Raw genomic sequence first — 12,421 nt, forward strand, 5'->3', positions numbered from 1 at the left:
TCCAAAGAATATCACAGGTTGAATTATAGCAACTAACCCTGCAGACCCTCTGACGTCTTCCTTCATGCTCAGGAGAATATAGGCCTTGAATAGCACTTAATTCATTAACACTAGTGCTTGGGTATTTCGGTGATTTTAGAGACAGGCATGATTCTAAAAGCTAGCATGGCCAGTCTTGTTTCCTTGGCTGTAATTCAGGGAGATAATCCTTTTTAGATAATTGTAATTTGTCACCCATGTTCTAGAAATTAACTGTAATCACTATCTCTCCCCTTGACAGTATCTTACACTGAACCAGAGGGGTCCAAGGGCAAACTCTAAGCTTTGAGAGTTCTACCTGGTTTAAACCAGTGACTTGAGAATAGTCCCTTTCAAATGTTCAGCAAATTGTGAATTTTTCACTTATTTGCCTTCACAGAATATCTGTCAAAGAGTTAGTTTTAAAATAGGAATTTGGGTCAAAAGTATAAGCATATAGGCAAGAAAGAATATAATCTAAGAAAGATAAGCTTAGGGAAGCTTAGAGTATCCTGTGCGGCTACTTTATATCAGGATTCATCCTTCTCTGTGGTTCCTTCATGGGTAGGGTGACCAAGCTGCCCAGTTTGCTTAGGACAGCACTGGTTTATGCTTATCTTATGGATATAAATAACAGTGTCCCTTTTCTGCAATCATGGTCCCAATTTGGACAACAAACTCATGGTAACCCTAAGTATAGGGGAAAGACCTGCCCCAGGAAGAATTAGCAGCAGAATCAATTCCTTTCCTTACGCTATTTGAACACTAGCAGTCAGTTATGGATATTAGCACTGACAGCTTCAGCAACTTTTAGCTGATTGATGTTAGCCTACCCCTTGGCTAGAAAGACTAAAATCTTCTCTCCCTTGAATTCTAAATACAGCATCTCCTGTCACATTGATTGAGTTTTCTCCCCTTTCTACCTGAGGAGCTCATTTGCCTCTGTAGACCAGTATGGGCGACAATATTTAGTACTGGGGTTTGGCCTTCATTCTCCACACTAAATGCATGTGTTGTTAAGGGATGCCCCTTGAACAGTGTCTTGTTCAGCTCAGACTGTGCTCACAAAAATACCATAGATGGGTACCTAAAACAACAGAAATTTATTTCTCATAGTTGTGGAGGCTGAGAAGTCCAAGATCAAGGTGCTAGCAGATCTGCTATCCAGTGAGGGCCGTCTTTTTTGTTTGCAGGTGACCATCTTCTCACTGTCTTCACATAGTCGATAACAGAGAGAGAAAGCAAGTGCTCTGGTTTCTTTTAATAAGGGTGCTAATCCCATTCCATGGGGGCTCCACCCTCATGACTTCATTACTTCCCAGAGACCCCCACCTCCTAATAACATCATATAGGAGGTTAGGATTTCAAGACATGAATTTTGGGGGGAAGCAAATATTCAGTCCACAGCAAACAGTTCTACTATGATCCAGTCCATTCCAGAAGATGGAATGTTTAGCTGTTAAACATATGAAGTATTTGAATAAATGACTTGGAAGAAATGCATGTAGAGAATGAAAGTGTTACTTAATCTCAGCATTACAAAACAGGCAGGAAGTTAAATGTAAGGTATCTCTGGGTTATAAGATAATGGGCAACCTCTGTCTGACCTTTACTTCAGTTTCCTCCAAATATCTCAAGTGAGCATCTTCCTCCTCTGAAAAATAATAATAGTAATAATTTTTCGGAAGGTCTCCTGAATATTGGCAGTTGAGTGCCCATTGACTCAGCTGTTTTTTAGAGGAAAACATGCCAAAATGCAGTATGAGCCCTCAGATGAAGCTAGGGCTGTGAGTAAGTGACTTCAACTTTAACCCTTCAAATAAACTTTTGTAGTAAAGAAGACATGTGCCGAATCTGACTTCGTGTGCAACAATGGCCAGTGCGTTCCCAGCCGTTGGAAGTGTGATGGAGATCCTGACTGTGAAGATGGTTCAGATGAAACCCCAGAACAGTGCCGTGAGTGTAACTTGCTTTGGCCTTGAACTTTCCCAAGTTGTTCCGTGTCTCACATTTCTAAGTATGGCTTAATCTACTACTTGGTATTCATTTTTCTTTGCCTGCCTTAAAGTTTAGGTCAACTGACACCAAGGTCAGTCAAATCATTACCAGTTTATCAGCCTCCTTAAAAGAATATTCTCCCTGGTCCAACAAGACTGACGTTCTCTTGGGTAGCTTCACTATTGAATACTTAAAACTGAAGTCAGCAGATTCAATCAAGAACTCCTTGACTAGGTGCATAGATTTCAAATGTTTGATTATAATGACTCTGAGCAGATGGTACTCTGGTCCTGGAAGCTAAGTCAAGAAGTGAGGGTTCCCCATGGGTCAAGCATAAGCTTTTAGAAGCACAGCTTCTCATATTATTAAAAAGCTATTACTGAAGAAGTAAGGTAGCTAGTAATTGTGTGATATAGTGACTTCTGACACACATGTAACCTGCAGTTACTGAAGTGAAGATCTTACATCTTGTTCTTAAATAAGAGAAACTTCATAGGTTTGCAAATGTATATCTGTGTCCTTAGGAAAAAGTCTGAGACCATAACCCATGATGGTTTGGGATCATATAAATTGAGGTCACATGAATGTCAAGGCAAAGAAAGTCTTAGAGTTCGTTTTAAGTCAGTAGAGGCCTGTACTGGTAGAAGTGCTAAAAAAAAAAAAAAAAAAAAAAGGACTAACATGAACAAAATTTAGGTCTGAAATGTGATTATGAAAGAAAATCAAATAGAAAGAAAGATAAGGGTGTTACTTTCAATTTTCTAGATAAGAAGTGAGGAGAGTAATATTGGTCAAGGCAAGCGAGTTAAAAACCTGTGAGCTAAAGACAGGTTGTACAAAGATTCAGCCCCAAGTGTTAGTGGAGAATGACCTGGTCAAGTCAAGCATTAGGGCATTTTCTACTTTGCAAGATGCCAGTGTAAAGGAGGTTGTGAAGGAGGCCTGTAAAGGAATCTAGGCAATAGAAGATTTCTTAGTGTTTGAATGTCTGACCTTTCATGTAGTTGAGATTAGGTGACAATATCTGGGTGTGCCCACTTGATATCCAACAGATAAGTAGTGGTCTAGGAGCAGGCCAGCCAATAAACTTCACCATGCCAAGTAAAACAAAAGCCAGAACTGAGCATATCATGGGACCTTGAAGGAGTGACAAGGTCAAGGCTGTCACGTACACTGCCAAGTTGCATAGGTTGGTATAGCTTCTAAGGAATGGAGCTGGTGAAAGAGCTCCCCAAACTTCAGCCAGTTAGTCAAATTTCACCAGGGTGCCAGGCTACTGAGTCGCAGGTATTAGCGCTTTCAAGCAGCACAGAAGCAGCAGCTTTGCATTGATCAGTTTTGAGGCTCTTTTGAGACTGTATATCATCAACAGATATGAGAACATGCCGCATAAATGAAATCAGCTGTGGCGCCCATTCTACTCAGTGTATCCCAGTGTCCTGGAGATGTGATGGTGAAAATGATTGTGACAGTGGAGAAGATGAAGAAAACTGTGGTAAGAAGATCAGTGTTGAGTGACGTAACCCAAAGATCCTTTTCCTCAAGCAAGGGTGGGCAGGGGAAACTAACCTAAGCATGAAGATGCACTGACATTGACTCACTTTTCAGTGACTTCACTATCTGCTCAATTAGTTGTCCCTCATAAAAACCCTGAAAGATATTCATGTGGCAATTGACAATTGCTTGGTGTTTCTTTTAGGCGAATAGAAATAAGAAGGTAAGTCATTCAAGGCACTTCCGTGTAGAAGTAGCTCAGGGAAGCAGCAATTATGTGGGCTTTTGCCTTTCTTGTGATAGTAATCCATGTGTCTTTTGCACTTTGGCTCAGTAAAACTAGAAGATGAGTAGGATAGGCAAATACATTCATAGGTCTAAACTTGATTGGATTGTTGGAATAAATTATTTTGAGTGTTATACAAGCATTTCTTTGCTCCTGAACTAGATTCTGCCATAACTTTTCAAAAAAAATAAGACACAGAAGCATGAATTAACATCTTACCTCAGATACCCAAAGAAAAGTCTACCCAGCTGGTGATACCTTTGTCTCCTGTTACAGTTCCTGTCTCTGAAAGCTAACTCTGTTTCCTATTCTTTCATGTTTCTGATCTTGGAAAATCTTTAATAAAATGCTCCATGTTGAAGGTGAGGGCCTGGGAAAATCGCTAGGTTGAACAAACAGTGCTTTGAACGTTCTTTCAAGCTACCGCCCTTTCTATAGAGCCTCTAAAATCTACAGATCCCAAGTCTGACAAGCATGGGCCTCCTGATATGGTAGTAGTCAAGGGAGCTCAGGGCATTTACAGTTGAAATACCAGTCTTGTGTACAGAAGTGGCCTTCTGAGGTCAGTACCACTGCACCTAGTCCAATGAGTTTTACTGTTCAATCCTAGAATTGAGTTTTCCATATTGGTAAGCCCTGGTGCTGCCAAGTGTTTCCCTTATAAGTCTAGACTTTGCTTCCCAAGAGAGTCGTGGTCTCTATTCTAATTGCCACCAAATTGTGACCTTGAAACATTTGGCAGGAATTTAAGTAAAAGTACCAATTGGCTGGTAGGACTAGCTTATCATTATCAGCATATCTGATGTTAAATGGTGATTCTAGCCCTGGCAATGACTTTTTAAAAATGGAAAGTGTTTAAGATGACTCGTTATTCCTGATCCTTATTTAAAGGACCAAAAAGAGGAACCATGTATGGTGGTATGTGGTTCACCTCTTTTTGGTGACAACATCTTAATGCTTGTCGTGAGTATTACGTTGCATGATATATTCTCAACTAGTGATGTGATCTGGCCTGACAAACAGTATGCTGATTCAAGGACAACTCAATCTCTGCCTTCCAAAAAGAAATCTCTTGTTATGGTTTGTTATTACCATTGTCACTTTCACAGTTAATTGTGGTTCTCATCTCAAATTAATTTTCAGTCTTCAACTATTTCTTGGTCCTTTATTTCTTTTCTTCTTATTTATAATGTGCCTGCATTTTTTGTACAATGAGACTGTGTTATTGATTTAAATCTTCCATTTTAGCCTTTAGGTTGGACTAGTAAGTTAGGATTAATAATTAAAGATCAATGTATTAGATTTTGGGCCAAGAATCTTGAAAGGACCAATCTTGATGCACTTTGAATGGGGCATCCTCTCTCTTAATAGGTAACATAACATGTAGCCCTGATGAGTTCACCTGCTCCACTGGCCGCTGCATCTCCAGGAACTTTGTATGCAATGGCCAGGATGACTGCAGCGATGGCAGCGATGAGCTGGACTGTGCCCCGCCAACCTGTGGCACCCATGAGTTCCAGTGCAGCACCTCCTCCTGCATCCCCATCAGCTGGGTGTGCGATGATGATGCAGACTGCTCCGACCAATCTGATGAGTCCCTGGAGCAGTGTGGCCGCCAGCCAGTTATACACACCAAGTGCCCAGCCAGCGAGATCCAGTGCGGCTCTGGCGAGTGCATCCATAAGAAGTGGCGATGCGACGGGGACCCTGACTGCAAGGATGGCAGTGATGAGGTCAACTGTCGTAAGTAGCTTTCTAGCATGGCATGTGCAGTTCTCTTCCCTGTATCAACTGGGACAATTTGTTGGCTTCATTTCATGGTGTTTCCTCCCTTTATAGCCTCTCGAACTTGCAGACCTGACCAGTTTGAATGTGAGGATGGCAGCTGCATCCATGGTAGCAGGCAGTGTAATGGTATCCGAGACTGTGTTGACGGTTCCGATGAAGTCAACTGCAAAAATGGTAAGGATCTCTTCTTGTTGGTTAAACAGTGGATTGCTCTGACCAGACCCATCCATGGCATCTCTCTTCTTTGTTTCTCTTTGTAGTCAATCAGTGCTTGGGCCCTGGAAAATTCAAGTGCAGAAGTGGAGAATGCATAGAGATCAGCAAAGTGTGTAACCAGGAGCAGGACTGCAGGGACTGGAGCGATGAGCCCCTGAAAGAATGTCGTAAGTGAAGGGGTTACCCAATACAGAGCCTGGACATTTGATACAATCCAGTATGGCTAACACTGTGTAGAACCCACATGATGGCTGCTTAAACTTTTTAATGTACCGAAGTTCAACTGTAGACTTCAGAGTGAAACTTTATGACTTAAAAGCCCAGGTAGGACAAACTAGTTTACAGTTTTTGTTTTTTTTCTTTTTTCTCTTTTTCTGAGATGGAGTTTTGCTCTTGTTGCCCAGGCTGGAGTACAGTGACGCAATCTTGGCTCACTGCAACGTCTGCCTCCCGTGTTCAAGCAGCCTCCTGCCTCAGCCTTCCAAGTAGCTGGGACTACAGGTGCCCATCACCATGCCTGGCTATTTTTTATTTTTTATGCATTTAGTAGAGATGAGTTTTCACCATGTTGCCCAGGCTGGTCTCGAACTCCTGACCTCAGATGATCCATCTGTCTTGGCCTCCCAGAGTGCTGGGATTATAGGCATGAGCCACCCTTGCTCGGCCCAAACTAGTTTATAGTTTAACCTCCTTAAAGGTATCTGATCAGCAATAGAGACACTTGACTAAATGCTGCTTGACTAACAGGTAACTTGCTAAGGAGATAGATAATCCACCCTGAAACACATATATAAAACAAATGATTAGGTATTAGTCAAATCATGGGTTTGACTGGTCCAACTAGATAAGTTATCACAAATAGCCTGCTTTTTAAATGTGAAAGACAGATATTAATTGAAAATAAGTTGTCAAGTAACTGCTGCATTTTTATTCCAGATGTAAATGAATGCTTGGTAAATAATGGTGGATGTTCCCATATCTGCAAAGACCTAGTTGTAGGCTACGAGTGTGACTGTGCAGCTGGGTTTGAACTGATAGATAGGAAAACCTGTGGAGGTGAGTCTAATAAGAAAACCTGGACCCTGCGGGCGATGGGAAAGGGCAGTATGTACCTAGTAAGGTATAGGAGCAACAAGACTAATTCTAATTTTCCTCCTAGATATTGATGAATGCCAAAATCCGGGAATCTGCAGTCAAATTTGTATCAACTTAAAAGGCGGTTACAAGTGTGAATGTAGTCGTGGCTATCAAATGGATCTTGCCACTGGCGTGTGCAAGGCAGTAGGTAAATGCACTTGGACTGTTGTGGCTGTTGTACCTTTACGAGTAAGTGCTCTAAAAGGTACACCCAGTGACTACAATTGTCAGACTAAACATGAAATTATACTTGAGAACGATGCTGCTAATTTCATAATACAGCAGTATAGGTTAAATAGCAGATCTCTCCCCCACACATCTGCGTTAGTCGTTCCTTTTGCATATGATACCATGAATACCTACCAGGTTGGCATACTTACTGTTTCCAAAACTTGAGTGCAACTCCAATAAGTGACTTATTCATCAGCCACCCTGTTGTTGAAGGCTGTACCCCCAGGACTGCCTTCTAAACCATAGGAAGCACTTGCAGGTCCCAGGGGCAGGAATTCCAGAACAGGTACTACCTAGGTATTCCACAATACCTTTGCTTTTTAAGTGCTCCTCTGCTGGGAGGAGGGGGTTTAGAAAGATGCTGCCTGTTTAAAGCAAAACTAAGTAACCCTGACTTCCATATTGCAGGCAGAGAGCCAAGTCTGATCTTTACTAATCGAAGAGACATCAGGAAGATTGGCTTAGAGAGGAAAGAATATATCCAACTAGTTGAACAACTAAGAAACACGGTGGCTCTTGATGCTGACATTGCTGCTCAGAAACTATTTTGGGCCGATCTAAGCCAAAAGGCCATCTTCAGGTAACTTTCGGTTCCATTCACGGTGTCTTGACATAAGTCATTGCCACTTGGGATGTGATCTGTGGGATAGTTTGGAGGAGTTTCTTTTGTGTCTAGCTCCATCTAGCATCTAATTACCTGGAGACATTAAATCTAACACTATTATTAAATTTTGTCAGTTCCTAATTAGAAACTAACAATTATCTATGAAGTAAAAGATGACATCTTTCATATTTTTTATATTTTCTCCCTTTTCTCTACAGTTAATTGAGAACTATTCATTGTTGCTACAAATAGAAATGGTAGTAGAGCCTTTTCTTACTGGGAATAATAGTAACTCAGATGATGGATACTGAAGTAGCTTCACTTAGAAATTTGTTGTTGTATATAGAATACATACCAGCAACTAGATAATCTATAGCATTATTAATTTAGCATCAGTAAGCAGCATGGTTAAATAATTTGAGTGGTGAGCTATGGTGTTGATTCATTGACCATTTTGTAAGCAGCAAGTCCATTCTCCATGCTCTAATGGTGTCACTCTTAAATTTCTTGTGACCTATTCTGTTTCAGTGCCTCAATTGATGACAAGGTTGGTAGACATGTTAAAATGATCGACAATGTCTATAATCCTGCAGCCATTGCTGTTGATTGGGTGTACAAGACCATCTACTGGACTGATGCGGCTTCTAAGACTATTTCAGTAGCTACCCTAGATGGAACCAAGAGGAAGTTCCTGTTTAACTCGGACTTGCGAGAGCCTGCCTCCATAGCTGTGGATCCACTCTCTGGGTTTGTAGTCTATGTTATCCATCATGTAGCCTTTTGGATGGTATCTGTGTAAATCAGGAGCTTTCTCATACCTGAATTAGTACTAAAATCTCAAAGTTTATCAGTCTTCCACATGAAGAACTAAGAATTAGAATTAGAATTCAAGATATCAGTGGTGCCCCAGTTGAGTGACCCTGGGACAGCCGTATTTATATGACAGGTCCCTTCTGTCTGACTCTCGTGTGACTGACCGCGGGTTGACATTAATGAATTACATTCCTGATTTGATGTGTACCAAAAGCTGTATCTGATTTTAAATTTTGACTGAATACTTTGCTGGGTTAGAAGAGCAGCTTAGGAAGTTGACTAAGGCTATAGTCATCACAGCTGGCTCCCATGCAGCCTCATAGAACTCAGTCAGCCAGCCCTGCTGTGAAACATAAAGGATATTCATCTTTCACTCCTCTGAAAGACCGACCTTTTAGAAAGGAAACGTAACCTTGTGACTTCTGGCTGAAATTTAACTGTCAAACAAACGTAGATTATTACAGTTAATAATGAGGTTATAGATTCTTAATGTTCAATTTTACTTACCTGGAACATAATTTAGACTCTTAAATGTTACTATTTGTCACTAGAGATTCCCTTGAGTTTTCTGCTCAAACTTTAAACTTTTGTTTCAACCTACGACTTTATTCCTTCTAAACCACTGGGGCTTATTTCTCATTTAATTCTTCACAGCTTTGTTTACTGGTCAGACTGGGGTGAACCAGCTAAAATAGAAAAAGCAGGAATGAATGGATTTGATAGACGTCCGCTGGTGACAGTGGATATCCAGTGGCCAAACGGAATTACACTGGGTATGTATGTTCTTCCTCCTTGAACCCCCCCCCCCCCCACTCAGCCAGCTTCATAGTGTTTCCATTTATCTCCATGGTGAATTCTGGACTAGCAGATATGTCTATTGCTTCCATCTAAATTCTAGCAGGAATTTTCGATGGAGTAACTGAACAACACAAGTAAGATGGTGGATTAGCAAATTATGCATTCTGTAATTGCTGGCCTGATGTCCAGTTGGGCCTAATATGTGACACAGATTCCATGAATCTTGGGTCTTGGGCGCACTCATACCAAGTATTCCCGGCATGAGTGCCTTAGCATTTCCTGAACTGCAGGCTTTTAACAGTTTTCTTCTGGCTTTTGGGAGGACAAATGCTAGACTCTTTTAGTATTTGCTGTAATGTGATTAGCATTTCTTAAGTCATTTAGTTTGAGAATCTCAGGTACCCTGTCGGTCCCCAAAAATGAATGTGGATACAGATTCTGTATGCTGCTTCGCAAGGTTTGCGGAACCCCTGTTCAGAAAGAAAGAACTATGAAAGTAGAATACTAATTCATTAGATACTTTAAATGGAAGCCAGAGCAGTAGTAGCTTATCATGTAATGACAATTCTTTTCCTACCTAGACCTTATAAAAAGCCGCCTCTATTGGCTTGATTCTAAGTTGCACATGTTATCCAGCGTGGACTTGAATGGCCAAGATCGTAGGATAGTACTAAAGTCTCTGGAGTTCCTAGCTCATCCTCTTGCACTAACAATATTTGAGGTAAGATGTGTGTCACATCGAAGTGTGTACCTTTGAGCTACTATAGCACTTTGAGGAGAAATAAAAGGCACATGGGGTGGAGGGAAGAGAGCTGAGCATGGCTTGAGAAACTGCTTTTGCTTAAAACCTGGTACAAATTGGATACTAAGTCCCAGAAGTACTTCTAACCTAAACTTGATTCGTTTACAGTTTTATATGTAGTGTCCCAGATCAGCATTCAATAAACTTGGTCCATTAAATGGGAAGTGATTGATGATGACCTAAGAAATGGGCTTGTGTTAATCCTGGATGTACATGCTAATTGAGGGGTTCTGTTTCAGGATCGTGTCTACTGGATAGACGGGGAAAATGAAGCAGTCTATGGTGCCAATAAATTCACTGGATTGGAGCTAGCCACTCTAGTCAACAACCTTAATGATGCCCAAGACATCATTGTCTATCATGAACTTGTACAGCCATCAGGTACCGTGGAGAAACTGTCCTTAATAACCACTTTAAGGAAGCAGCATGACACAGAACCTGCTGAATGTCAGTTGCTCTTGGCAACTCAGCATTCTTTAAAAGGGAACTTTTGCCCTGCTGATCCTACTTCAAACATTTCACACATTATCTTTTTATTTCTGCTGTCTTAGAGAAATGGCTCCTCAACTTCAGCTCCTAGCTTCCTCCCAAGCCTCAAGTGTCAGAGCTTTTATTTCTGTTTCATCCGTGTCCCCTTGGCCTTAAGGCCCTCTTACTAAGACTTTTTCAGTAACCTCCAAAGTAGCTTTTGTGCTACAAACTTTCTCTACTGTTAGTTTGCTAGGATTGTTGCAACAAAGTACCACAAGCTGCCTTAAACAACAGAAACTTATTGTCTCAGAGTTCTGGAGGGTAGAAGTCTGAAATCAAGGTGCCAGCGGGTTTAGTGCCTCCCGAGGGCTGTGAGGGAAGGGTCTGCTCGAAGCTGCTTTTCTTGGTTTGTTGACGGTGCTCTTCGTCCTGTGTCTCTTCACATCATCTTTCCTCTGTATGTGCTTGTGTCCAGAGTTCCTTTTGTTTTTTGAGACTGAGTCTTGTTCTGTCACCCAGGCTGCAGTACAGTGGCACAATCTTGGCTCACTGTAACCTCCACCTCCTGTGTTCAAGCAATTCTTGTGCCTCAGCCTCCTGAGTAGCTGGGACTACAGGAATGAGCCACCATGCCCAGCTAATTTTTGTATTTTTGGTAGAGATGGGGTTTCACCACGTTGGCCAGACTGGTCTCGAACTCCTGACCTCAAGTAATCTGCCTACCCCGGCATGAGCTGTAATACCAGTTATGTTCAATTACAGCCCACCTTAATGACCTCATTTTAACTTGATTACCTCTGTAAATATCCTATCTCCAAATAAGGTAACATTCTGAAGTACTAAGACTTCAGAATTAATCTTAGGGAGGAACACAATTCAGCTCATAATACCTGTTTTCCCCCGTGACACACCTGATACAGGATTTTGTAGCTTCTCAAACACATCAGGTTATATTATCTCCTGCTGAAAACACTTGGCTGGTTCTATCTAAATAAAACCTTCAAACCTTTTTAAGGCTGAGTTTCCTTTCACTTTGTTGGAGCAAGTCAAGAGAAAACTAGGAGAACACCTAGTCTCCTTCCGCTGAGCCTTCATGCTAAGCCTTGGGCCAATAGTGAGAGCCAGTCCTGGTCCCACACCTCCCTTCCCCACCCTTTTTTGATACCTATCTCTTAAAGACAGAACTTTTACAGTCTATCTCCAGGAGGTCGCTTTGAATCTGGTATCCTTAGAACATTCTGCGTATACCTTCATACTTATTCTTCCTTGATATTGCTCTCATTTGGAGGATTGACAGAGCAGACAAGCTCTTGGGGGCAAGGACTCAGGTCTTCAACATGTAGAACAAAGCTGTATATATACTAGGCACTGGAATACCCATTTTAATGGTATATTTTTTCCTGACTAGGTAAAAATTGGTGTGAAGAAGACAGGGAGAATGGAGGATGTGAATACCTATGCCTGCCAGCACCACAGATTAATGATCACTCTCCAAAATATACCTGTTCCTGTCCCAGTGGGTACAATCTAGAGGAAAATGGCCGAGACTGCCAAAGTAAGGCTTTTTGTGTTTCAACCACAAGTAGAACATACAACAAGCAATATGATTAAGACACAAACTATACCAAGTAGCTTGGATTTTTAAGAATTCTGTTTTAACTAATTCTCTGAATCGATTTGAGAAGATATCTCTATTGTTGTATGCCAGCTTCCTATGTCATTTCTTTAGAACTGACTTTAACGCATTTCAACATGAAATGAGTTT

The 12,421-nt window shown here is 41.3% G+C and overlaps 1 protein-coding gene across 4 annotated transcripts in view; it reads left to right on the plus strand.

Moving 5' to 3' along the window:
- The window catches only part of VLDLR (very low density lipoprotein receptor), a 38,681-nt gene that overhangs the window by 16,215 nt on the left and 10,045 nt on the right, over nt 1–12,421 (plus strand). For 2 of the 4 annotated variants that reach the window (XM_002742895.6, XM_017973349.4), the window contains exons 3-15: nt 1,852–1,974; nt 3,389–3,511; nt 5,168–5,539; nt 5,636–5,758; nt 5,845–5,967; nt 6,737–6,856; nt 6,960–7,085; nt 7,577–7,748; nt 8,301–8,519; nt 9,240–9,358; nt 9,965–10,104; nt 10,425–10,566; nt 12,065–12,211. In XM_002742895.6, coding sequence (XP_002742941.2) covers nt 1,852–1,974; nt 3,389–3,511; nt 5,168–5,539; nt 5,636–5,758; nt 5,845–5,967; nt 6,737–6,856; nt 6,960–7,085; nt 7,577–7,748; nt 8,301–8,519; nt 9,240–9,358; nt 9,965–10,104; nt 10,425–10,566; nt 12,065–12,211 — 2,049 coding nt within the window. The remainder of the gene's footprint in view (nt 1–1,851; nt 1,975–3,388; nt 3,512–5,167; nt 5,540–5,635; nt 5,759–5,844; nt 5,968–6,736; nt 6,857–6,959; nt 7,086–7,576; nt 7,749–8,300; nt 8,520–9,239; nt 9,359–9,964; nt 10,105–10,424; nt 10,567–12,064; nt 12,212–12,421) is intronic. The other 2 variants (XM_017973353.4, XM_017973357.4) reach the window with 1 other exon arrangement.

This window comes from Callithrix jacchus, chromosome 1, assembly GCF_049354715.1.
Source record: "Callithrix jacchus isolate 240 chromosome 1, calJac240_pri, whole genome shotgun sequence".
In the NCBI taxonomy this organism is placed as follows: Eukaryota; Metazoa; Chordata; class Mammalia; order Primates; family Cebidae; genus Callithrix; species Callithrix jacchus.